Source organism: Lagenorhynchus albirostris, chromosome 16 (assembly GCF_949774975.1).
Source record: "Lagenorhynchus albirostris chromosome 16, mLagAlb1.1, whole genome shotgun sequence".
Taxonomy (NCBI): Eukaryota; Metazoa; Chordata; class Mammalia; order Artiodactyla; family Delphinidae; genus Lagenorhynchus; species Lagenorhynchus albirostris.
This window is the reverse complement of record NC_083110.1, coordinates 73,523,246-73,546,058: the sequence shown is the minus strand read 5'-3', so window position 1 is coordinate 73,546,058 and position 22,813 is coordinate 73,523,246. Positions and strand designations below refer to the sequence as shown.

General features: G+C 45.8%; 1 protein-coding gene across 7 annotated transcripts in view; it reads right to left on the bottom strand.

Moving 5' to 3' along the window:
• Nucleotides 1–22,813, bottom strand: part of PLPP4 (phospholipid phosphatase 4) — a 459,170-nt gene that overhangs the window by 54,459 nt on the left and 381,898 nt on the right. For 2 of the 7 annotated variants that reach the window (XM_060125667.1, XM_060125670.1), the window contains one exon: nt 17,360–19,098. The exons of 1 other annotated variant lie outside the window; for it this stretch is intronic. In XM_060125667.1, coding sequence (XP_059981650.1) covers nt 18,899–19,098 — 200 coding nt within the window. In that variant the 3' untranslated portion in view covers nt 17,360–18,898. Of the gene's footprint in view, nt 1–17,359; nt 19,099–19,607; nt 20,291–20,385; nt 20,561–22,813 lie in introns of those variants that run through there. 4 more of the 7 variants (XM_060125668.1, XM_060125669.1, XM_060125672.1 and 1 more) reach the window with 4 other exon arrangements.

Below are 22,813 nucleotides of genomic sequence, written 5' to 3'. Positions count from 1 at the left end.
TGAACATCCCTCGCTCTCCCTCTGAGGGGAACCACGGGATGCAAGGCCTCATTTAGCTGATGGGAACATGAGCCCAGCTCTCATCAGGAAGCACCCCCGGCTGCTCTGAAGGAATCACTGGACCTTGTGAAGAGTTCATGTGCGGAACACCACTGATGGATTCATTTTCCAACTGCTTCATCGGTTCCTTTTAAATGCATGAGGCTAATAAAGATTGCTTGCCATTCGGGGATTTTTCTCCTGGCCGCTTTTTGGTAGCCACTTGGAGACATCAGTCACACAGCTTCCTCACTTACATCACAATCTAAGGTGGGAACGGATTCTGGAGAGAAGTGGGCTGGAGCTGCCTCTGTGACTGCAGGGCCTCTGCCTGAAAACACATGCGTGCGAGACAAGCAGGCAGGGCCCCAGAGAGGCCCTGGGCAGAGGGCAGTGAGTTTCCACTTTCTCTGAGTCCTCTGTGGGAAAGTTCAGAATACTCCTGGTTTCCACAATAGTCCTGCTTTGTTTTCCCGCCTCCTAAAAATGGAATTACCTCTTCCTCCTCTCTCTCTCAGCTTCCTTCCTCCAGATCTTTGTAAAATTGCTGGTTTAAGGTCAGCTTCCTGCAATAAGATACGAGTTCCAAAAGGGACGTGTCTCCTTTGCCCTCTGCTGTATCCCCAGCATGTCTGGAAGTGCCTGGCACTTATAGATACAGACCAAATCGTTGTTGAATGAATGAGTGACTCTTCACTTTTCAACTTCAGCTCTCACCTCTGTGGGGACGACTCCAGCCTCAAACTTTCTCCTAAACAAAATCCCGCATCGCCAGCTGTTTGTCTGCATTTCTTTCTGCTGCCTGCTCATAGGCAACATGCTTGCAACAGAGATCTTCTTCTTTCTCTCCAAGCCAGCATCCCCAAATGACCTTCCTCTTTCTGCCAGCAACACCATCATTCACCCAACTCCCGTACCAAACTTCAGTGTGGGGCTGCTCCCCTCTCCTTCTGCGGACCCCAGCTTGTCCTAAAGCCTGCTTACTTGTTCACGGCAAGGTCTCCAGCTGCCTTCCCTTTCTTATCAATCCCAGTCACATGGTCTAACTCAGAACCTCATTCCCTTAGATTTACCCTCTTACAACTGCCTCCTAACTGGTCTCATTGCTTTCCTCATCCATGGGACAATTTTCCTCCAGATCAGTATCCCCCAAATTCTTCATTCATCTGCCACTTCTCTAACCTAATCAACAGTCATCAGCCACTCTCCACTGCCTACTCTTTTGAACCTTGGCATTCAGAGTTCTCCATGGTCACCCTTTAAATCAGCAGTCCCCAACATTTTGGGCACCAGGGACAATTTTTCCACGGACCAGGGTGGACTTATCCATCGCCTTCCAGCAAGTCACTAGCATCCTGCAGGGCATGTTACAACAGGCAACAACTTCCAAAGAAATGATGTGATAAAGGCATGGTCATTTAGAGGATGTGCTTCAAGCAACTGCACAGGCAACATCCTGTGGCCCTAAGGAAAGAAGCGGATATTTCTACAGGGGGAGTGTGGATGGGTCGTGATGGTCTGGAGCATACGGGAGGCTCCATTTCTGGGGAAAAGAAGAGTCCAGGAGATCCAAACTAATTGTTGTTGTTGGTGGTGGTGGTCGTGCGTGTGTGTGTGTGTGTGTGTGTGTGTGTGTGTGTTAACCAACTTCTTAGGAAGAAAAAACTGCAGTCAGAAATTAGAGCTCAGAGATACAAAAGACCCCGAATAGCCAAAGCAGTCTTGAGGGGAAAAAAAAACAGAGCTGGAGGAATCAGACTCCCTGACTTCAGACTATACTACAAAGCTACAGTAATCAAGACAGTATGGTACTGGCACAAAAACAGAAACATAGATCAATGGAACAAGATAGAAAGCCCAGAGATAAATCCACGCACCTATGGTCAATTAATCTATGACAAAGGAGGTAAGGATATACAATGGAGAAAAGACAGCCTCTTCAATAAGTGGTGCTGGGAAAACTGGACAACTACATGTAAAAGAATGAAATTAGAACACTCCCTAACACCATACACAAAAATAAACTCAAAATGGATTAGAGACCTAAATGTAAGACCGGACACTATAAAACTCTTAGAGGAAAACATAGGAAGAACACTCTTTGACATAAATCACAGCAAGATCTTTTTTGATCCACCTCCTAGAGTAATGGAAATAAAAACAAAAATAAACAAATGGGACCTAATGAAACTTAAAAGCTTTTGCACAGCAAAGGAAACCATCAACAAGACGAAAAAACAACCCTCAGAATGGGAGAAAATATTTGCAAATGAATCGACAGGATTAATCTCCAAAATATATAAACATCTCATGCAGCTCAATATTAAAAAAACAAACAACCCAATCCAAAAATGGGCAGAAGACCTAAATAGACATTTCTCCAAAGAAGACATGCAGATGGCCAAGAAGCACATGAAAAGCTGCTCAACATCACTAATTGTTAGAGAAATGCAAATCAAAACTACAATGAAGTATCACCTCACACCAGTTAGAATGGGCATCATCAGAAAATCTACAAACAACAAATGCTGGAGAGGGTGTGGAGAAAAGGGAACCCTCTTGCACTGTTGGTGGGAATGTAAATTGATACAGCCACTATGGAGAACAGTAGGGAGGTTCCTTAAAAAACTAAAAATAGAATTACCATATGATCCAGCAATCCCACTACTGGGCATATACCCAGAGAAAACCATAATTCAAAAAGACACAAGCACCCCAATGTTCATTGCAGCACTATTTACAATAGCCAGGTCATGGAAGCAACCTAAAGGCCCATCGACAGACGAATGGATAAAGATGTGGTACATACATACAATGGAATATTACTCGGCCATAAAAAGGAACGAAATTAGGTCATCTGTAGAGACGTGGATGCATCTAGAGACTGTCATACAGAGTGAAGTAAGTCAGAAAGAGAAAAACAAATATCATATGTTAGCGCATATATGTGAAACCTAGAAAAATGGTACAGATGAACCAGTTTGCAGGGCAGAAATTGAGTCACAGATGTAGAGAACAAACGTCAATCCCAATCAAGGGGGGAAAGCGGCGGGGTGGTGGTGTGATGAATTGGGTGATTGGGATTGACATGTATACACTGACGTGTATAAAACTGATGACTAATAAGGACCTGCTGTATAAAAAAATAAATAAAATTTAAAAATTAAAAAAAAAAAGAAATTAGAGCTCAGACACATAGCCTGGCACATAAGTAGTCTCAATAGGAACTGCGCCTAGTTCTCCTTCCGGAGTTGCAGGTTCAGACGTTCTCCTGGTACCTCCATAATGTCTTTAACAAGCACCCAAGTATGTAGACACAGCATCTGGGTGGACCCTATTAGTCTTATTAAATCAAGATTCTGAAAGTCATAGCTGCTTAAATCAGGTTAACTGCTACAAATTCTGTCTTAATAAGGCTTCTTTTTTTCTGAGTGGAATACAGCATATAAAGAAAAAATACGGATCTTTTCTCTTTTTTCCGTGGATTGAAACTCAGGGCAGACATATCTATAGACCACATTAACTGGGTATGAGACTTTGTGCCAATACAGGCATCACCCCCAGGGTGATTTTCCCCAGGGAAAGGCTTTGGAAAGCTTTCTTAATGTGAAGATGCTGTAACACTCTTCAGCCAGCCCTGGGAATTGCAAATGCAGCCCATAGATGGAACTGGAATTTACCTTCTTTAAAAAGATGGAATCCCAACACTTGTAGCTGAAACTGCAAAGAACTAACAGTCATCATGCAAGTCCATTTGATGGTAATTAATATTTATTATTTTTACTGCTTTGTGGAATTTCCTCAGACGTGTTTTCATCCTTTGAGCTAACTTCTCTTTATTCCAAATTAGCACCTGTTATCACTCCTTAGAAAAGAATGACTAGGAAAAGGGTGGGCCAATATCAACAATGGGAAAGAGGAAGAATTCTTTAAGCCAGGCTTAGATGGATATCAGTGTGGAAGTCCTGGACAGAGCTCAGGGCAGGGTGAGCCTGTGCGTCTCTACTGTTCTCCCCCACGGTGGAGTTATTTATGACTGTCTTCCCGCTGAGTTATAATCTCCTCCCACTACAGGGTCCTATTTTCCATTCAACTGCTTATTTTCTGTTGAACTGTTGGGGCAGAAACAGTGCAAAAATGCACCCAGAGACTAGGAAACGGAGAACGTCTATTTCAGGTCATGACAAAGTAACTGGTAGCAGACTTATCTTCCCACCATGAACTACTAGAAAACCAAACAGAATATGTGAAACAACGGTTTTCAGACACTGGATAACAGGCAGCATAAGAATGTGACCCCTAGAGAAGGGAGATAAACAAGGTGAACAAGGTAAAGCTCTACAATCACCTTGGTTTTCTGCCTGGAGGCACTTCCCAGATCTCAGTGCAGGGAGACAGATCCCAAGCAGGACACAGCAACCTTGCTGAACTGAAGAGACAGAAATCATAGTTCGGAGAGACTGAGGCAGCTTTTCAGGGCAGAGTACTGGAGAGGAAGGAACTATGGAAAGCAAGAGCTCCAGAAGCCTGTCTAGGTATCCCTTTGAATCTGACTGGGTATTAAGCTGTGTGTTTTTAGAGTGAAACTCCATGGGACTGGGTAAGGAACAGCAACCTGTGAACTGTGAGATGAACAATTCCCAGAGCTTACATAGGGCTGGGAGACACTTTAGTTCCACCAGCCAGAGAGGAAAGACCACAGTGAATACGCAGGGTATTTAATAGAGGTTTTACAAGGGCCACAACATTTAGTAGGTCTAACTAGCCTTCGAATAAAGGCTACTTTAGGATCACTCTAATAAAACTTAAAACACAAAGGATCTTCCAAAGGAACAGTTTGCTCTTCAGATAAGTTGACTGCCTGCCAGAGCAAAGACCAACTCTCTTTAAAGGAAGGCGACAAAATGTATATGCTCAACAAGGTAAAATTTACAGTGTCCAGCATAGAATTAAAAATTACTAAACAAGTCAGGAGGCAAGGATGGTGGCCTATAACCAGCAGAAAAATATTAGTTCATAGAAATAGACAGTAAGAGCCTAAATCCTTTAGGTGTATTTTCGTCTCTTATCCAAATTCTCCTTTTCATAATTAGCAACTTACTTTACTCCTGTCAGACTCTTTAAATACAAAGCCACTTCTGTTTACCTACCATCTGATGTGCTTGACAGGTAATTAACTAAAATTTACAACAAGTCCTCAGAGGCCACCTGATAGCTTCTGCCTTGGAAGAAACAAAGGCTGGGCTTGCACGGGTGAGATAAAAGTTGCTCATCCCCAGCTGTGACAATAATAAATACTAGATAAATTCTTTCCAGGGAGGTGATGCGCCAACTTCCTTTTCAGCTTCTCTGGGCTTTGTAAAATTGTCTCCCACTCCTACTTCCCCATCTCCATGCCTACAGTGATTTCAAAGCCAATGAATGAGAACACACATAGCAAATATTGGCAAGAGCCCAAAAGATGAAAGTAGGGAAAAGCAAAATGAGACTCTATTTGGACTGTACCTCAGTTTTCTCTATTATTCTTGGGGAACTGTGCCAAATTATTTCTTTACTTTAACAAGTACATTGAAAAGCAACCCAACTTTCAATCACTATGATCTTACAAATAGCTACCTAGCACAGCCTGCAGAAAGTGGCAGTCACCAAGTACACGGGATATAGAGTGCGAAGAACAGGTGGGAGAAGGACATTTTTTCCATCTCAGCTTCTATGCAGTAGTTTAGGAACTCAGCTTTTGCTTAGCTTCATTTAACCAGGTAATCAGTTCAAATTTAAGCATTTATTTTAAATGTCATCCACCCGGACCACCACCACTGACACACACACAAGGCTCTTGATGTGTAGATTTTGAGTGTGAAAGCAAATCTCTAACCCTAAGAAGGATGTTTGTCCCCTCTTTGATATGCTGGGCACACTGAATTGCAGGGCCATTCAATAGTTCCAAATGTTATTATACTATACATCCTGGAGTTGAAGTGGCTTCTGCTGCGCCTCTTAGTCACGTCACTGTGTGGGTAGCGGGGTTCTGGCCGACAATGACCACACACAGTTTGGGCCTGAGTGACTTTACAGCCATCTCACTGGGTCCTGAGAGCTCTCCAGAGCTGACAGCACAGGGCTAATTAGAAAGGCAACTCAAGTAATTGACTAGATAATGAGGAGAAATGCCTGTGACTTAACTTTTACCTACTATTGTTCCCTGTGGGGTTTTTGAAGGGAAGTAATCACCTCCTCATTATTGCAAAGTGTTACTTGATGTGTGTTTTGTGGTTGCTGCCATATTTGTTTCTTCTTCTGAACTCTCCAGGAGCCTGAGTTACAGGCGTACCTCCTTTTATTGCACCTCACAGCTATTGCGTTTTTCATAGATTGAAGGTTTGTGGCAGCCCTGCATCCAGCAAGTCTCTCAGCACCCTTTTTCCAACAGCATTTGCTCACTTCATGTCTCTGTGTCACATGTCAGTAATTCTCATACTATTTCAAACTTTTTCATGATTATTTTTGCTATGATGATCTTTGATCTGTGATCTTTGATGTTATTGCAAAAGATTACAACTCACTGAAGGCTCAGATGATGGTTAGCAGTTTTTAGCAATGACGTCTTTTTATTAATTAATTTATTTATTTTTGTTGTGTTGGGTCTTGGTTTCTGTGCGAGGGCTTTCTCTAGTTGCGGCAAGCGGGGGCCACTCTTCATCGCGGTGCAAGGGCCTCTCACTATCGCGGCCTCTCTTGTTGTGGAGCACAGGCTCCAGACGCGCAGGCTCAGTAGTTGTGGCTCATGGGCCTAGTTGCTCCGCGGTATGTGGGATCCTCCCAGACCAGGGCTCGAACCCGTGTCCCCTACATTAGCAGGCAGATTCTCAACCACTGCGCCACCAGGGAAGCCCCCGTATTTTTAAATTAAGGTATGTACCTTGTTTTTTACAGTACACAGTATAGTGTAAACATAATATTTATATGTACTGGGAAACCCAAAATTTTGTGTATTGCAATATTCACTTTATTGCGGGGGTCTGAAACTGAACCCACAGCGTATCTGAGGTCTGCCCGTATTTGTTCCCCAAAGGCTTGAGCTTCTCTTAGGTATCCCATTAAGATCACCTCAATTTCCAAGTGTCGAACTTGAAACACACACTCTAAGCAGTAAGCTAGTCTTACATCTTCCCCAGTGAATGAATTCCCATAGACCCACCCGGCATGTGTCCGGTCTCGGCTTGCACATCTCCAGATAAGGAACGCACTACCTCACTTGGAAGCCCATTTCTCTACTAAGAAAGTTCTTAAAATGGAACTGAAGTATCTCTCCTACTTACTGGTTCTAATTCTTCCCTCTCATGCAAGAAACAGTCTACTCAGGCTTCCAAATGACAGCTCTTGTGTTATACTCTGCTCCAGCCCCTTCAACCATGCCCCAAACCCGGTCACAGCCCAAGTGTCCTCCCCTCGAGACAGTGACACTGTAATAGAATTCTGACCCTCTCAGTTTCTTTTTCTTTTCCCCTCTTTTTCTGTTTTTTGTTTTTCCTCTATTCTTCCTTCCTTTCGTCCTTTTTCCTTCCTTCCCTCCCTCCCTCTTTCCTTCCTTTCTTACTAAAAAACGTCAGAGAAAGACAAATACTGTGTGATATTACTGAAAAATACAACAAACTAGTGAATATAACAAAAAAGGAGCAGACTCACAGATATAGAGAACAAACTAAGGGTTACCAGTGGAGAGAGGGAAGGGTGGAGGGGCAACATAGGGGCAGGAGATTAAGAGGTGCAAACTATTAGGTATAAAATAAGTTACAAGGATATATTGTACAACACAGGGAAAACAGCCAATATTTTATAATAACTACAAGCAGAGTATAACTTTTCAAAATTATGATTCACTATACTGTACACCTGTAACTTCTATAATATTGTACAACTATACTTAAATAAAAATACACACACACATATAAAGTTGAAACATTGTTCATAAACGCCAATCGCGTGCCTCTAGTATTCCCCGAGTCTCTCTGGAAGTACTAGACTCAGATCTGCTAATGTGGTAGCTCTCTTGCTCCATAAAAATAGACTCTTGGATCCTACTTACTCAAAGAAGCATGGTGGAAATGTTGCTTTGGGATCATATTTTTTCCAGAATGTCAGCCTCCGGCCCCCACTTTTCATTTCACTACACATCTCCTGAGCACGAAATAGAGCTGAGAGTCAAGAAATCACTTGGTTCAATTCAGATGACAAATTTTTGGTCACATACAGCAGCTGAGAGAAGAAAAGGAGCTTTATAAACATGAGGTCTTCTGACGAGTGTGCTAAGCCTGCACACCACAGCACAAGGGGAAGGCGCGGCCTCCGAGTGCACACCAGGCTCGGTGACTCCTTCACCCGCTAAACGTGGTGCTTCTCTTTTCATAAGCATGAACTGAGACCCTAGAAACTCCCCACCTGCCTGCAGGGGGATATGTCATTCACAAATCAAGGCAAGTGTCACAACTCTTCATGGAAAACTAACATCATACTTGTAAAAATAATTCTCAAATAGTATTTAATGTGTTTCATCATTGCTTGTGATACTGATGGTGTATTAACTTTCTTCTTGTTTCTTTGGAAAACAAACTACGAGGACTGCCTTTTCTCTTCATATCACGTCAAAGTAAGGGTGGATTTAAATGTGTAGTTATGGATTTATATACACATATTTGGAGAAATTGGACAGCCGTATCCCAACATTTTCTAAAAGGACATAGCAGGTATCAATAACAGGGTAAAACTGTGGCTCTGAGCCACCAGCCGGAAATGGAAGTCGTAGCCCAGCTGCATGGACACACTCAGGCTGATGAAGGAAGGCTGTGGAATTCTAACCAGCATGCTGAGGTGCTCTGCATTCAGCCTGCATCCCCCAAGACAGAAAACAGCGTGTTGATGAGGGAGAAGGTTGAATGACACAAAGTTCCACTGGACAGGCTCCAGGCATCAGCCAGGAGAACGGAGTGCCACGGCTGGCTTGAGGGCCGAAGCTGAGCCAGAAATAGGACTAGGAGCAAATGAAACTCATAAAAGAAATGCAAGGCTCAGACAGACTCACACTCGAGAGAAAGGAGACCAGTGCGCAGGGAGGAAGCGGGCACTGTTTGTGTTTCGGGGCTTTGTGGTTACTGGCCCTTGCTGAAAGCAGTGTCCATTTAGTTGGTCACCTGGGATGCAGAATGAAACGAAACCTGGCTAAATAAGAAAAGGGAACTCACTGGTTCAAGGGACTAAAAAGCCAGGGGCAGGACTGGTTTCTGGAACAGATGGGGCGAGAGGCGCAGATAATGTCATCGGTTTCACTTTCTCTGTCTGGGCTCTGATTTCCTCTGTGCGGGCTCCACCTCCAAGCAGAAGCCCTCTTCTGCTGCTAAGATGGCTGTAGCCGTTTGAGGCTCCCATCGCATCCTCACGGCAGTCTCAAGCAAAAGAGAACTTCTCTTTTTCAGTGGTTCTCACAGAAATCCTGAAACTGAGTCCTGGCAGCTCTGATTGGTCTACTTCGGGCCACATGTCCATCCCTCAAGCAGCTGCCCTCTAGCAAATTATTTTCTGGGACTAAGATAAGCCAACTTCCTTGTTTCGAGGTCTTCTCTGCTCTTCTTTTTCTTTTTCATTTATTTGTCAAATTAGTTACTCAGTCTTTGGGGCAATTTTCATTACCTACTGGAAGGCACAATGCTCCAAAGAAGGGAAGGTGTGTTTATGAACCGCGCTGAGAACGCTGCAGTGTACACACCCCAGACCTTGCCTTATCTTCTCCCTGACGTGACGCAGGTTGTTGGCTGGTCTCCTGCAAACCCCGGTCCTCCTCATTAAAGGATGAAGCCACTGTATTCTTAGTCTAATTTGCAATCATGGCTTTAACCCAGTGTCAGTTGAAGGAAGAGAAGAGACTAAGCCCTATGAGAGACCCATCGTCCTTGGGATTCAGAGAAGGACAGAACTTTAGAAGTCGTCTAGTTCAAAACTTCATGGTGGGTGATCGCTAATGGTCCCTTTCTGCAAGATTAGTCAGTAAGAAAAAGTAAAAATTAGAGTCAGCATTTCTCAGGTCCTTGCCGGCTGCCAAGCACGTTTACCTACAGGCTTTACGTGCATTGATTTGTTTAATTCTCATGTAATCTCTTAGATGAATACTATCACTATCACCACGTTACGGATGTAAGAGAATCTAGGTAACTTGCCCAAGGCCACATGGTACAGGTGAGATATAAATCTATGGGTATGAATCTGTGTTTGAGCTAAGATCTGAATAATTCTAGAGGTGTCACTCTTACACACTCAGCTATAGTTTTTCAACCCAAACTGAGTAGGCCTGAGTTAACAAATATATAAGGAGTAACGGACAATATTCTGAAAGACAAAAAGTCACATACCTGTACAATGCCATTGAGCACACACCTTCCATTGAAGTCTGGGTAAGACTTGGAAATTATGAACTTAAGTGGGCAATACATGTCAAGTTACTTTATTTTCTTTAACTCAAATTAATTTTGATTCTGAGTCCCCAACCCAATCCTTCTGGCGTGGCAAGGAATCCAGGCCCAGTGAATTGGGGCCCGTCCCTACCCAGAGCTGGGGGTCTTACACAGAGCAGAATGCTTAGGGGGGCCCCTGGCTTCCAGTCCTTGCCAACCCACTCACTGCTCCAACCCACGTGGCTCCTCAGGTATAGAGATTCTGCTGCCTTCTTACAGCCCCGGTACCTGTCAATCTTGGTTGAGGTCGAGGGCTCCAAGATGTGCGGGTCCCCCCTCTCCAGGCAGATCACACAGCCAAGCCTCCACTTCTCTCCCACGTTACCCAGGAGGCTCTCTTCTCATCACTGAGACCATCATTCTCAGTCTCCACCGAATGTGAGCTCCACACGTACAGGAACGTTTGTTTTGTGTACTGATGTCTCCTCAACGCCTAAGCCAGAGCTCAACACGCAGACTTTGCTGCTTCTGCTCCCTCGCCCCCAGAAAGCCCTTCCTGCCTCCCTGTCCCCCCGGAAAACCCAACACTGTCCCCACAGTAACCTAAGGCCATCAAGAGAAACAGGTTCTCGGGACCTGGGGGAGAAAGAAACCCAGAGTACAGAATGATAAAGGCTCTCATTCTTTTTGATTTCCCCTGCAGCAAAGACAGGACCCAAACTAATATCTGAATAAATCACCCTACCCTTCGTGGACCCGCCAATGAGATTTCAGCACTGTTTACCTATGTTTTAGCTGTTGGGAAAAAGAGGAAAGACATGAGTGTGAAGACAGTTATAAAGATTTCAAAGGTCTTTCTTACTGAAATGACAAAGTCTGAGAAGTTCCTCTCTCCAGCCCCAGGATAATGAGATAGCACTCGTACACTTAGAGGGATTTCTCTCTCTTCGGTGGAACAAAAGCGATCAGCTTTCAATGTGGGGGAGACTGCTGAAGTTCTCTACAAACTGCCAGGCTCAGCACCATCAGTGCACGTGGGGGGAGAGAGAGAGAGAGAGAGAGAGAGAGAGAGGGAAGGAGGGAGGCAGAGGTACCTGGCAGAAGGAAAGGTAAGTGTCGAAGTCACAGACGTACACCAGTGTACAGAAATGCAGAAAAGACACTCTGAAGTACATAGAGACAGAGGAGAAGGAACCACTAAAAAGAAAATAGCAACAGTTAGAACACACCAGTGCTGAACTTCAAATTAAATGCTCTATCATTCCCCAGACTTAACTAATTTCACATTAAAGTAGTAGCTATACCACTTAGGCACCTTGAGAAAAAATGATTTCATTGAATGAGCTGTCTCACTGCAAACCTGCTTCAAGGTTCAGCCACTTAAAAGAAATAATATATTTGCTGTCCTTTGCCTGCCCTCATCTCCCAGGCAGTTCTCCACGTGGACAGGCAGACTTCGGAGATATTGCGGGTTTGGTTCCTGACCACCACAATGAAGCAAATATTGAATCCAGCGAGTCACTTGGATTTTTTTGGTTTCCCAGTACGTATAAAAGTTATGTTTACACTGTTCTGTAGTCTAAGTGTGCAGTAGCATTATGTCTAAACAAATGTACCTATCTTAATTTAAAAATGCTTTATTGCTAAAAAATTGCTAACCATCAATCAGAGATCACCATAAAAATATAATAAAATAATAATTTGAAATATTGCAAGAATTACTAAATGTGACAGAGATACCAAGTGAGCAAGTGCTGTTGGAACAATGGTGCCGATAGACTTGCTTGATGCAGGGTTGCCACAAACCTTCAATGGTGGGGAAAAAAAGCAGAGCTCAATAAAACAAGGCATGCCTGTACTTGGTGTTTTGAATTTGCTCTCTCACAGCCCTTCGGGTATCAAATTAAAAACTACTCTGTCCTCTCCTTTTCTTGTCTTTCTGGCAAATGCCCCTTGGTTTTGTAAAAAATTAATAAACAGAAGCCTCAGTTAAATAGAGTTGGGAGACCAGAAGGGGGAGCTATCACACCCTGTGAGGAGAGCAGAGCCCAACAAGAAGAAGAAAGACTCTTCTTTCCTGGCAAGGACTCAGCCAGTGGAAAGCCATGACCTTTTGTTTACTGTGGCCCTCCCAATTTCCTTTCCCCCTCTATAGAAGTGTTCTCCTTCCTTTGCCATGGGGGGACTTGCCCGTGGCTTGCTGTGGTTGCAGACCCTGAATTGCAATTCTCTGCTGATCCTAAATAAACCCATCTTTGCTGGAGAAATACCTGGTGGTCTATTTGTTTCAGGTCAACAGTTTACAGGTATGTTTTAATCAACAGGCCTGCAGCTCTAAGTGTACGATGGACAGCTTCTCGAAAGATCTTTGTCAATCAAATTGTAATATAGCAGCACTATTTACAATAGCCAAGACATGGAAGCAACCTAAGTGTCCATCAACAGATGAATGGATAAAGAAGATGTGGTATATATACATACAATAGAATATTACTCAGCCATAAAAAAAGAATGAAATAATTCCATTTGCAGCAACATAGATAGACGTAAAGATTATCATACTAAGCGAAGTAAGCCAAAGACAAACATCATATGATATTGCTTATATGTGGAATCTTAAAAGAAAGGACACAAATGAACTTATTTAAAAAACAGAAATAGACTCACAGACATAGAAAACAAACTCATGGTTACCAAAGGGGTGGGGGGGGAAGAGGGATAAATTAGGAGTTTGGGATTAAAATATACACAATACTAAACATAAAATAGATAACCAACAAGGACCTACTGTATAGCACATGGAACTGTACTCAATATCTTTTAATAACCTATAATGGAAGAGAATGTAAAAAAAGTATATATTTATATATATGTATAAGTGAATCACTTTACTGTACACCTGACACTAACACAACATTGTAAATCAACTATATTTCAATAAAAATTTAAAAAAATCATATTTTAATAAATTATATTATATGAGGATGGGTTGGGGTGTTAGTGTGATGATCAATACTTAGGTTAAGAAAAGAAGCTTTTGTTAAGTTGATTGATTTGCTTTGTTTAATTAAATAACCTCCTTCAAGGTATCTGGGTTTGGTTGCTATGTTTTGTTGCTATTTTTACTTCTCTCTCCACAGCTCAAATGTGATAGCTTTGAACCTTCTGAAACACTTTCAGGAGAACAAGCACCCTGTATTCTATAAGAAGGGAAGGCTGGTAGATTTTCTTTTATTCAAGCTGGCTCTTAGGGAACTGTGAAGTAATTGGAACGACACGGGACTAGGAATCAAGAATTCTCTCCCTTTTAGTTGTGTCATCTCCGCCTCAAACAGGTAATCTAAATTTGATAAGCCAACCTTGGAGGGATAATGGTGAGAAAAAATAAGAGGATGTGCCCATTCTTTAATTCAGCAACATACCAAGGGTCTCCTCTGTGCTGGGCCCTGGGGACAGAACTGTGCATGAGACAGAGGGGTCCCTGCTCCCACCAGACCTACACTCTGGTGAGGGCAGAAAGGAAAAAAAATGTATTTGTTTGCCAGGGCTGCAGTAACAGAGTACCACAAACTGGGTGCCTTAAACAACAGAAATGTATTGTCTCACAGTTCTGGAGCTAGAAGTCCAAAATCAAGGTGTCAACAGGGTGGGCTCCTCTGAGGGCTGTGAGGGAAAGGGTCTGTCCCAGGCTTCTCTCCCTGGCTTGTGGACGGCCATCTTCACACAGCCTGCCCTCTGTGTAGGTCTATCTCCAAACTTCCCCTTTTTAAAAGGAGACAGGTCATACTGGATTCGTACCCAAGTTAATGACTTCATTTTAACTTGATTACCTCTGTAAAGAGCCCCTCTCTTTATAAGGTCACATCATAAGGTACTGGGGGTTAGGATTTCAACAGATGAATTTTGAGGGATGCAATTCAACCTGCAAGAGTATATGAATAATATAACTGTGACATGAAGGAACTTAATAGGAGAATCTGAGAGAAAAATAATTGTGTGTGTGTGTGTGCGTGTGTCAAGAGGAGTAGAAGACTGGCGTGGTGAGGGATGCTCGGAGGAGGAGGCATCTGAGACCAGAAGAAAGAGAAAGAGCCAGGCAAGGAGGAGCCCAGGCAGAGCTGCTGGGTGCAGAGGGCACAGGGATGCAGAGGGAATAAACTGCTCAGCTGGTGTATGAACAGAGGGGAGGGAGCCTGGAGCAGACACGCAATGAGGTGGGTGGATCTCAAAAACAGACAGAAGTCAGAAACAAAAACCTTCGTATTATGTGGTTGTATTTATATGACATTCTAGAAGAGGTACAACCTTAACAACAGAAAACAGATCCATGGTTGCCTGGGGCTAGGGACAGAGGAGGGCGCTGCGAGCAGAGGAGAAAAGGAAACTTCCAGGAGGAGGGAGCAGTTCTGTACCTTGCGGTGGTGGTTACACAACCGTGTACAATGATCAAAACTCAAAAAGCTGGATGTTCAAAATAGGTGAGGTGTATTCTACATAACTAATACCCAAATAAAAAAAGAACACATGGTGATGATGTGATTTCTTCTGTGTGATACTTACAGGATTTAAGCCATGCTAAGACATGTTAAGTAGCTCAAAATGGAGTCACAGCGGCCAACCTAAACGTCCATGTAGTTGTTTTGAAACGTCTGCTGTAGGACTGCGAGTGTCTTAGAGGGATAAACTAAGAGCGGTACTGAGATAAGAAGTCTGATGCACCACGGACGTCACTGGAACACAAGGAACAACTGGTAGAGCCAAACCCCTCCCCTGTTGCTCCTTAAAAAGAGACCCCACGCCAAGCGGCTGGAAGGCCCTTCTGCTGGAAGGACCTGACTCCAGGCTGCTGGGACCTGTTCCAGATGGAGCTGCCCAAGGCCCTGTGACCTGTGCCTGACCTGGGACCTTCGCTTGTGCTGAGACGCCTCCTTCCCAGACTTCTCCTAGGAGGGCTCGTTACCCCCTTTTTCTATTTTCCCTACTCCGTCTGACCTGTGTTGTGTGCTGATTGGGTGCGATAAACCGTGTAAGTTGTGAATTAAATACTGACTATATTTTGTACATCTCCAGGGTCATGATTCTTACCTGGCCTCAATGCTGGGCCCTCCAACACACACACACATGCATGTGCACACACGTGGACACTCTGGCTCCCTAGTGGATCATGGATTGGGGGGCAGAGGTGGACGTGGTGATGCAGGTAGGAGGCATCACAGCAGTTCGGGTGAGAGAGGGTGACCCCTTGGACTGGGGCGGCAACAGCAAAGGAGGGGAGGAGCCGGCAAGTGAGGAGGGGCAGGTATGAGGTGTATTTTGAAGGTAAAACCAAGAGGAGTTGCTTATGCGTCAGACGAAGGGAATCGGGGAAAAGACACCATCAAGGGAGATGCTTGGGACTCTGGGGCTTCAGCAGATGAGTTGGTAGTGGCCCTACAGGACACAGTACGCAGCACTGACTGAAATACCAACCAAAAATAAAACGTGATCGCTTCCGAGATCTTTTCCTCCCAGAGTAGAGGACACCCTAAGAACAGCCCCATGGCACAGTCCCCTTCTCCCCTATCCTGTCCTCAGGGAAAAAGGGAGGCAGGAGCAGGGCTCCCGGCCACAGCGCCTGAGAATTGCTTGTGAGTCTTCACTACGGATTCCGGGTCCCTCCTTCCCCTCTAACTCAGGAGCTACAGGGTGGCACCAGGGAATCAGTAATTAAGAGAACAAGGGGGTCTTCCCTGGTGGCTCAGTGGTTGGGAATCTGCCTGCCAATGCAGGGGACGCGGGTTCAAGCCCTGATCCAGGAAGATCTCACATGCCGCGGAGCAACTAAGCCCGAGCGCCACAGCTAGTGAGCCTGCGCTCTAGAGCCCGCGAGCCACAACTACTGAGCCCACGTGCCACAACTGCTGAAGCCCGCGCACCTAGAGCCCATGTTCCGCAACAAGAGAAGTCACCGCAATGAGAAGCCCGCGCACCACAACTAGAGAAGAGCCCGCGCGTAGCAACAAAGACACAACACAGCCAAAACTGAAATACTAAAATAAAATGAACAAGGAAACCACCCCGCCCCCGTGTACAGGTAACCTGAGGACCTGGAGAAAGGCGACAAGGGAAAATGCTGGGGACTCTCCCTTCCAAGCCCCCTTACTTCTGGGCTGGCCACAGGACAGAGGACACAGTGCTGGCCAGTGTAGAGGGACTCTCAGCACATTCACTCCGGGAGGGAAGAAGAGTCTCGCGGAGCACAGCTTTCAAGCTGGGCTCCGTTTGCACCGTCTGCAGCTTGCTTTGCCAGAGACTGAATTAGTAACCCCTCACATCCAAAACAGACTGGGGGCTGGGGAGCAAATGTCTCCATTCTTGGCCGTTTTATTAGTGCCTTGCGATGTTGCATTTCCTTCACCTTAATGGAGTGTGAAATTAAAATATATGGATCCACAAAAACACCTGCCTTTTGTGAACTGGCTCATACTGTTAATTATGTCTCCGAAGGATCCTGCCATACACTTCAGGTTATTACGTCCTTTGTGATTTTAATTACAATTTAATGAAAGCATTTACATGGCCTGTCTTAGGACTTTCAACTGAATAATCATCAGCATTAACAATGCTCTGTTCTTTGTTACTTTTCAGAGTCCTTCCATTTATCTTTAAATGTGTTTATATTAAATTTACATTTCATGGTCCAGAATTTTGTCGTCATTAACTGAAGGGTAACTCTCTCACTTTCATTCTGCTTGCTATGCAGAGTATGGGGAAAACTGGAATCAAAAAAGTATACGGGCTGCATTGGGTGTTCTTTTCCTAAACAGTAGGTAGCAAAGGCTCCTTTTCCTGCATTTTTATTTTTGAATTTTGAAAATTACGAAATTTTTAGTTAGATCAGAATATTGTTTAAAATTTTACATGAATTTTGGCTCTGAGTTTAAAATGATCTCATGAATTGCTATGACTTAGCTTTTGAAGTATCTCACATGTGTTTTCAAAGTTGCTTGTGAGTGTAACTGCTGCAATTTAAAAACATCTGACTTTGGAAGGATGTCACTTCAAGACTTCCCCTCCCCCGACCCCGCAACAGGATGGCGGCTCCCTGGCTCAGTGCAGACACAGGTTTGGAAGGACCACAGCTGCAGGGCTGCACTGGGGCTCATTTGATGAGATCTTCACACACTCCCAGGCTGAGCCCGCAGTGGACGTGGCTGATCAAAGACATCCTGATGGTTCCAACAGGCACACCCAGGGCGGGGCTATGCAGGTGGCCACTTGTACAGCCCCTCGGGTCTTTCCGAATGCAGTCTGTTCCATGGACTGCTGGAGAGTGGCAGTCTTCAGACACCAGAAACGCTTCCCATCGCAGCAGGCCCAGGAATCTGGAGAACCACTTGGTGCGCGTGATCAGAACTGAACGGAGGGACGCCCGCTGCTTTGAAGAGAACCAGCTGGCCGAGGAGCGGCAGGCTCTGTACTCAGACTAAAAACGGTTCTCGACTGGCCGCTTTTAAACAGTTCGAAGAGCCGAGCAAGAGACAGCATACTGCCGATCGTGCTCCGGCACCTTCTGCCCGCGCCCTCTCATGCTGTAACGCCACCTGCCAGATAGGAATGGGGACTTGCCGCCACCACCTGAAGCAGCTTTCAAGCACTGGGATCCTACAGGGGAAAAGCTCCTACCTGGAGGCTGCTTCTTACTTCATCGTCACCCAGCCGTTCCCTTGAAAGGATATGGTAGCCAGGGCCCTCAGAAAACTGCAGTGACCCCTCCCCATACTTGGAATCTCTATTTTCATCGTGTTTGGTGGAAGCCTATGCGTGAGCTTCTTCATCTCACTTCCTTCTAGATTCAACGATTCACAAAGCCCTGGAGATACTAAGGCTGTATCTCCAAGTTGCAAGTCCATTTCAGAGACATAAGCTGTGGCTGACTGTTGTGAAAGTTCTCAGCCTTTGCCCCCAGCTCAGCACCTAGAATGACCACAGCCAGAGCTAGCGCTGGGCCAGATGCTCACGCGGCGGCGGATGTGAGACTCACTGCGGCCCCGAATGACTTGTGCGCTGAACGGCCAATGCCACGTCTTCCAGGTGCGACATTTTATTATGCTTTACAAACGTGAAATCATAGGACGCTGGCTGCGATAGAAAACATTTCAGATGGAGGAATCGACCAAGCTGTGCCCGCCCACCCTTGCAGCCTCCTTCCAAACCCACAGGTCTCTCAGAGAACGTTCCTGGGTCCTTCCCTTGCAAATTCAGGAGGGCTGAAAGTAGACATTTAAAGTAGCAGGAACACCGTCGGCAAAATGGAAGCAGGAGGATAACTTGGATAAACAACTGATGAGGAGCACACTACAGAAAACCTCTTCTACTGTGTTATGGTAGGTGGTAGAGCGTGGCCTGGGCTCAGCGACCATCCTCCGAGGTCCCAGTCATACGGGGCCCTCGGTGATCCCCTCAGGGGGCAGGCTGGGTGCGCTGTCGGCCGTGGGCCTCTCATCTTTCTTCAGCGACGGCGGGACTCGTAGACTGACGTAGGGTTTGTGACAAGCTGTGTTGGCCAGAGGCGGGTAGTGCTGTCTGTAGCAAATGTAGGCAAAAATGAGGCCAATGACTCCACCAACAAAAGAATCTAGGACAGAAGAGCAAAACCGGGAGAAACGCGTTATGATTCATTCAAATGTGGCCAGCTATGTTTTCCAGAAAGCGCTTTTCCTACCGGCTGCAATGACTGGTTTGCTGATTGGACCCCCTGAAAGACTAAAGGAAAGAGAAACCTCACTGGATCTATAGATCTTGTGGCCTCCGCAAACTCATCATTTTTTAGAGCTTAAACATCCCTTTTAAGTGTGTACTTGAGTCTTCTCTTTATATAATATGCAGCTGAACACAGCATGAACTCAGATTTGCATTCTTGATTTTGAAAATCAATTCCAAGTTCTGGAAGAATTCCGGCCATCTCCATGGGATCTGGATACCCTCGGGGGCTGTCATTTCTTTTCCTTTAGCAAGTTCCCACTGGACTCCTGCAATGCTGCCAGTGTACCACAGAGACCCAGTGGGGCCTCAGTCAGTGATTTCCCAGGGATGAAATGAAACTTCTGAGTCACAAAGAGAATGAAACATTTTATTATACACCAGCATTGGCAAACTCGACAGTCCCGGTGGGAGGGGCCCAATGCCTCCAAAAAGCTGCAGATTCTATCAAGTTGGAGGGCGCTGGGGGGGCAGACAAGGCAGGAGAGGGTATCTGCAGGTGAAACAGGCCTCTTCACCACCTCTATGGCGGCCCCTTGCCAAAAAGGGCATTCAGCTGGTTCCCAGTAGAGACCCCACGAAAGCAGCCCATCCCAACAATCTTCACTGTGTGTGTTTGTGTGTGTGTGTGCATGTGTGTGTCGTGTGCACGCATGCCCCTTAAACTGACTATGGGTTATCCTTGCCAAAAAGATCCTAAAATAACGGAAGACCTCCCCTGACAAGAGAAACTCTGCACTCTCATGAGGGTCGCTGCCAGGCTGAACTGTCAGCCTCCATTTGGGGGTTTCCACTTTCACCTGCATTACCTTGTTGACTCGCCCACACCTGCTATGGGCAGGGAGCATCAGCCCCATTTTACAGAAGAAATTCAGGCTCAGAGAGGCCAACAGAACTTTCCACGGCCCCACCCCTTGTTGATGACGGAACTGGCCTTGAACTCTGGCGTCCCGACTCTGGCCTGCACTGCTTCTCGGGGCTGTGCTCGAACCCTGGCGGGTTCATCCCAGGCTTTCTGTTGTCCCAGCTTTCAGGAGACAGCAGGCCATGACTGAAGGGCGGTGCACCTGGGTTCAGACGGGGGACAGCAGCTTTCCTTTACCAGTGTCGGGGATGTTAAGTCTCCAGACCCTTCCCAGTAAGCAACACACCGTGTACCGACCTCAGTTTAAGTCACAAGCTGACTCTCCTGTGTCTCCTGCAGGGGAATTTGGGGTGGCTGTCAGAGAAACGTGTCTTCCAAGAGAACAAGCTGTTCACCGCGTAGATATCTGCACCCCACCTAGCAGCCCTTCTGTGACAGGTATCCTGGCTCCATCTAGAATAACTGGGATCGTCTTTGAGGAAAAGGACAATATTTTGGTATTTTATTATCTTTTGAAGAATTGCTTCTACCTTCAGCATTTTTACTAGACTAAGAGTAAAACGTTTAAAATCACTATAATAAATAGCTTTAAGCTCTTTTAAATGAATATAGTAATTTAGTGCATGTAATTTTATTTATAAACAGCATCAAAACAGGTAAGGAACACAGGCATTCCTACAATGGCATAATGAAGGTCCACTGTGTGCAGAACAGGCGCCCAGACCCTGCTCTGGCATCTGAGGGTGGACACAGCTGCTAGTGATGGTTTCCCAAGCGCAAATGTTGGGTTGGCCAAAAAGTCTGTTTGGGTTTTTCCATAACATCTTATTCCATAACAATAGATGAGGTTATCCGCCTGATTAGACGCCTTCCCACTGCTCTTAGGGACGTGACTGAGGCCCTACGGCCTTCAAAGCCACACACCCGGCCCTGCGACCTCCCAGCCATCCCCGCCCCCTCACTCTGCTGCAGCCACCATCTCCCTCTGTTTCTCCAAGGTGTCTGCCTCCTCCCCCTTCTCCCCTTCAATCCTGGGAACCCCTTCCCTTCATCTCACCTATTCAATTCCTACTCATCCTTCCAAGCTCAACTCAACATCCCTGTGCAAGGATGCATCACCTGACCTCCAGACTAGACCCTGTCTCCCAGGGATACACTTTCATTAGCCCCCGGGGGATAAGAACGGCAAATCGTACCGAGCTGTGCAATGATGTAATGTTTAACACTGGACTCTACACTCTACCAGGGCAGGGGCTCTGTCTGGGTCACTGGCTGCTGATTCCTCAGTGCCTGGGACAGCACTTTGCTCACCTTACGCAGAATTAAGTTGGCGGAAGGAAGTGGATGAACGCATACGTGCACAGTAACTGGGGGCTGGATTCTGGTGCCTGCCCTGCGGTGTCCTGTGTGGGCCCCGCTCCCCTCTCTGGGCCTCAGTTCCCTCCTCAGGAGCAAGTGCGCGGCTGCTGAGAGGCCTTCTGGTGTGAGTGTCCCAGGAACCTGGTCCCCAGGGTCAGCCTCCTGAGACTGCCTTCAGATCACTGGAAGCTGCCGGGGCGTACTCCGAAAGTAGGTCCCGTCCCTCATCGGGACAAAACGTCTCCTACAAACAAAGGTCATTCTAACAGGTCAGAGAGAGAATGAATAACTGTAGCTACTTCCTCTCCGTAGGAGTGCAAACACGGTGCGACTGTAGCCACCACCTGGCAGAAAAGCGAGGAAAACAGACGAGTGGCCACTCAGCCCTGGTGAGTAGCCTCCAAGGTAGGAGGGGAGGAGAGGTCCATCGGAGAGAGACATCAGTGAGACCCAGGGGCCCATCCTCGCTCCCAGAGCAGGCATCTGGGGCCATGGTAAGGTACCCAGCATCTACTCTCACCCCCGGCCTGAGAATCCTCCCAGCTGAGGAATCCTCGACAGAGACACTGCAGCCCCGACCAGGGCAAGACTGCACCTCGGAGCCTCAGTCTCCCTAGCTCTCAAACGCAAATCTCAATATCCACGTCACTGAATCGTGACAATGATTTAATGAGAACTGCTGCTGAGCAGTATATCCCAGAGCACAACACAAAGCAAGACCTTAAAATACATTGTCTAAAAAAACAGTGTCTATCACTGTTCCTCTGTTCCTCTCCGGCACTACTGGGGCCTTTCTAGTCCTTTCCCATCCTTCTTCTCACACACCAACTCAGCCGTCTACAGTGTCATCTCTTTAGCATGGCCAAACTTTCACAGCATTTTAAATAAACACGTGAACTTAAAAAACATCTGTCACCCAAGAAACTGGAAAGTGATATGTACTATGAATTCCTCACTGGAGTCACGAGGCATAATTAACACGATTAAATCAAATTCCTTAAACTGAGAAACTCTTCACACAGCCTGTGGCCAGCAGCCTGTGAAATGTGCCAGGGCTTTTTCCAGTTCAAGGTCTTAGAGTCACACTATTGTTTTGTTTTTCCAATAGCCCCAGAGAACAGCCCCACAGAGTGTTATTTTTATTAGTATCTGAAATGATCCAGGACACCTGCATTTAAGCCACTGACTACTGCATAGACCACACAGCAAAACCTACAAATAATGCCATTTGACTTTCTATTTTCTGTGACAAGGCATTTTATTAGGTGCATCACTGACCAAAAGACATCAAATCATTCTGAGTACATGTTCCCCAGGCTGACTGGTGCGGCAGCAAGCCAGAGAATGGTGATTGCTGTCAATGTTG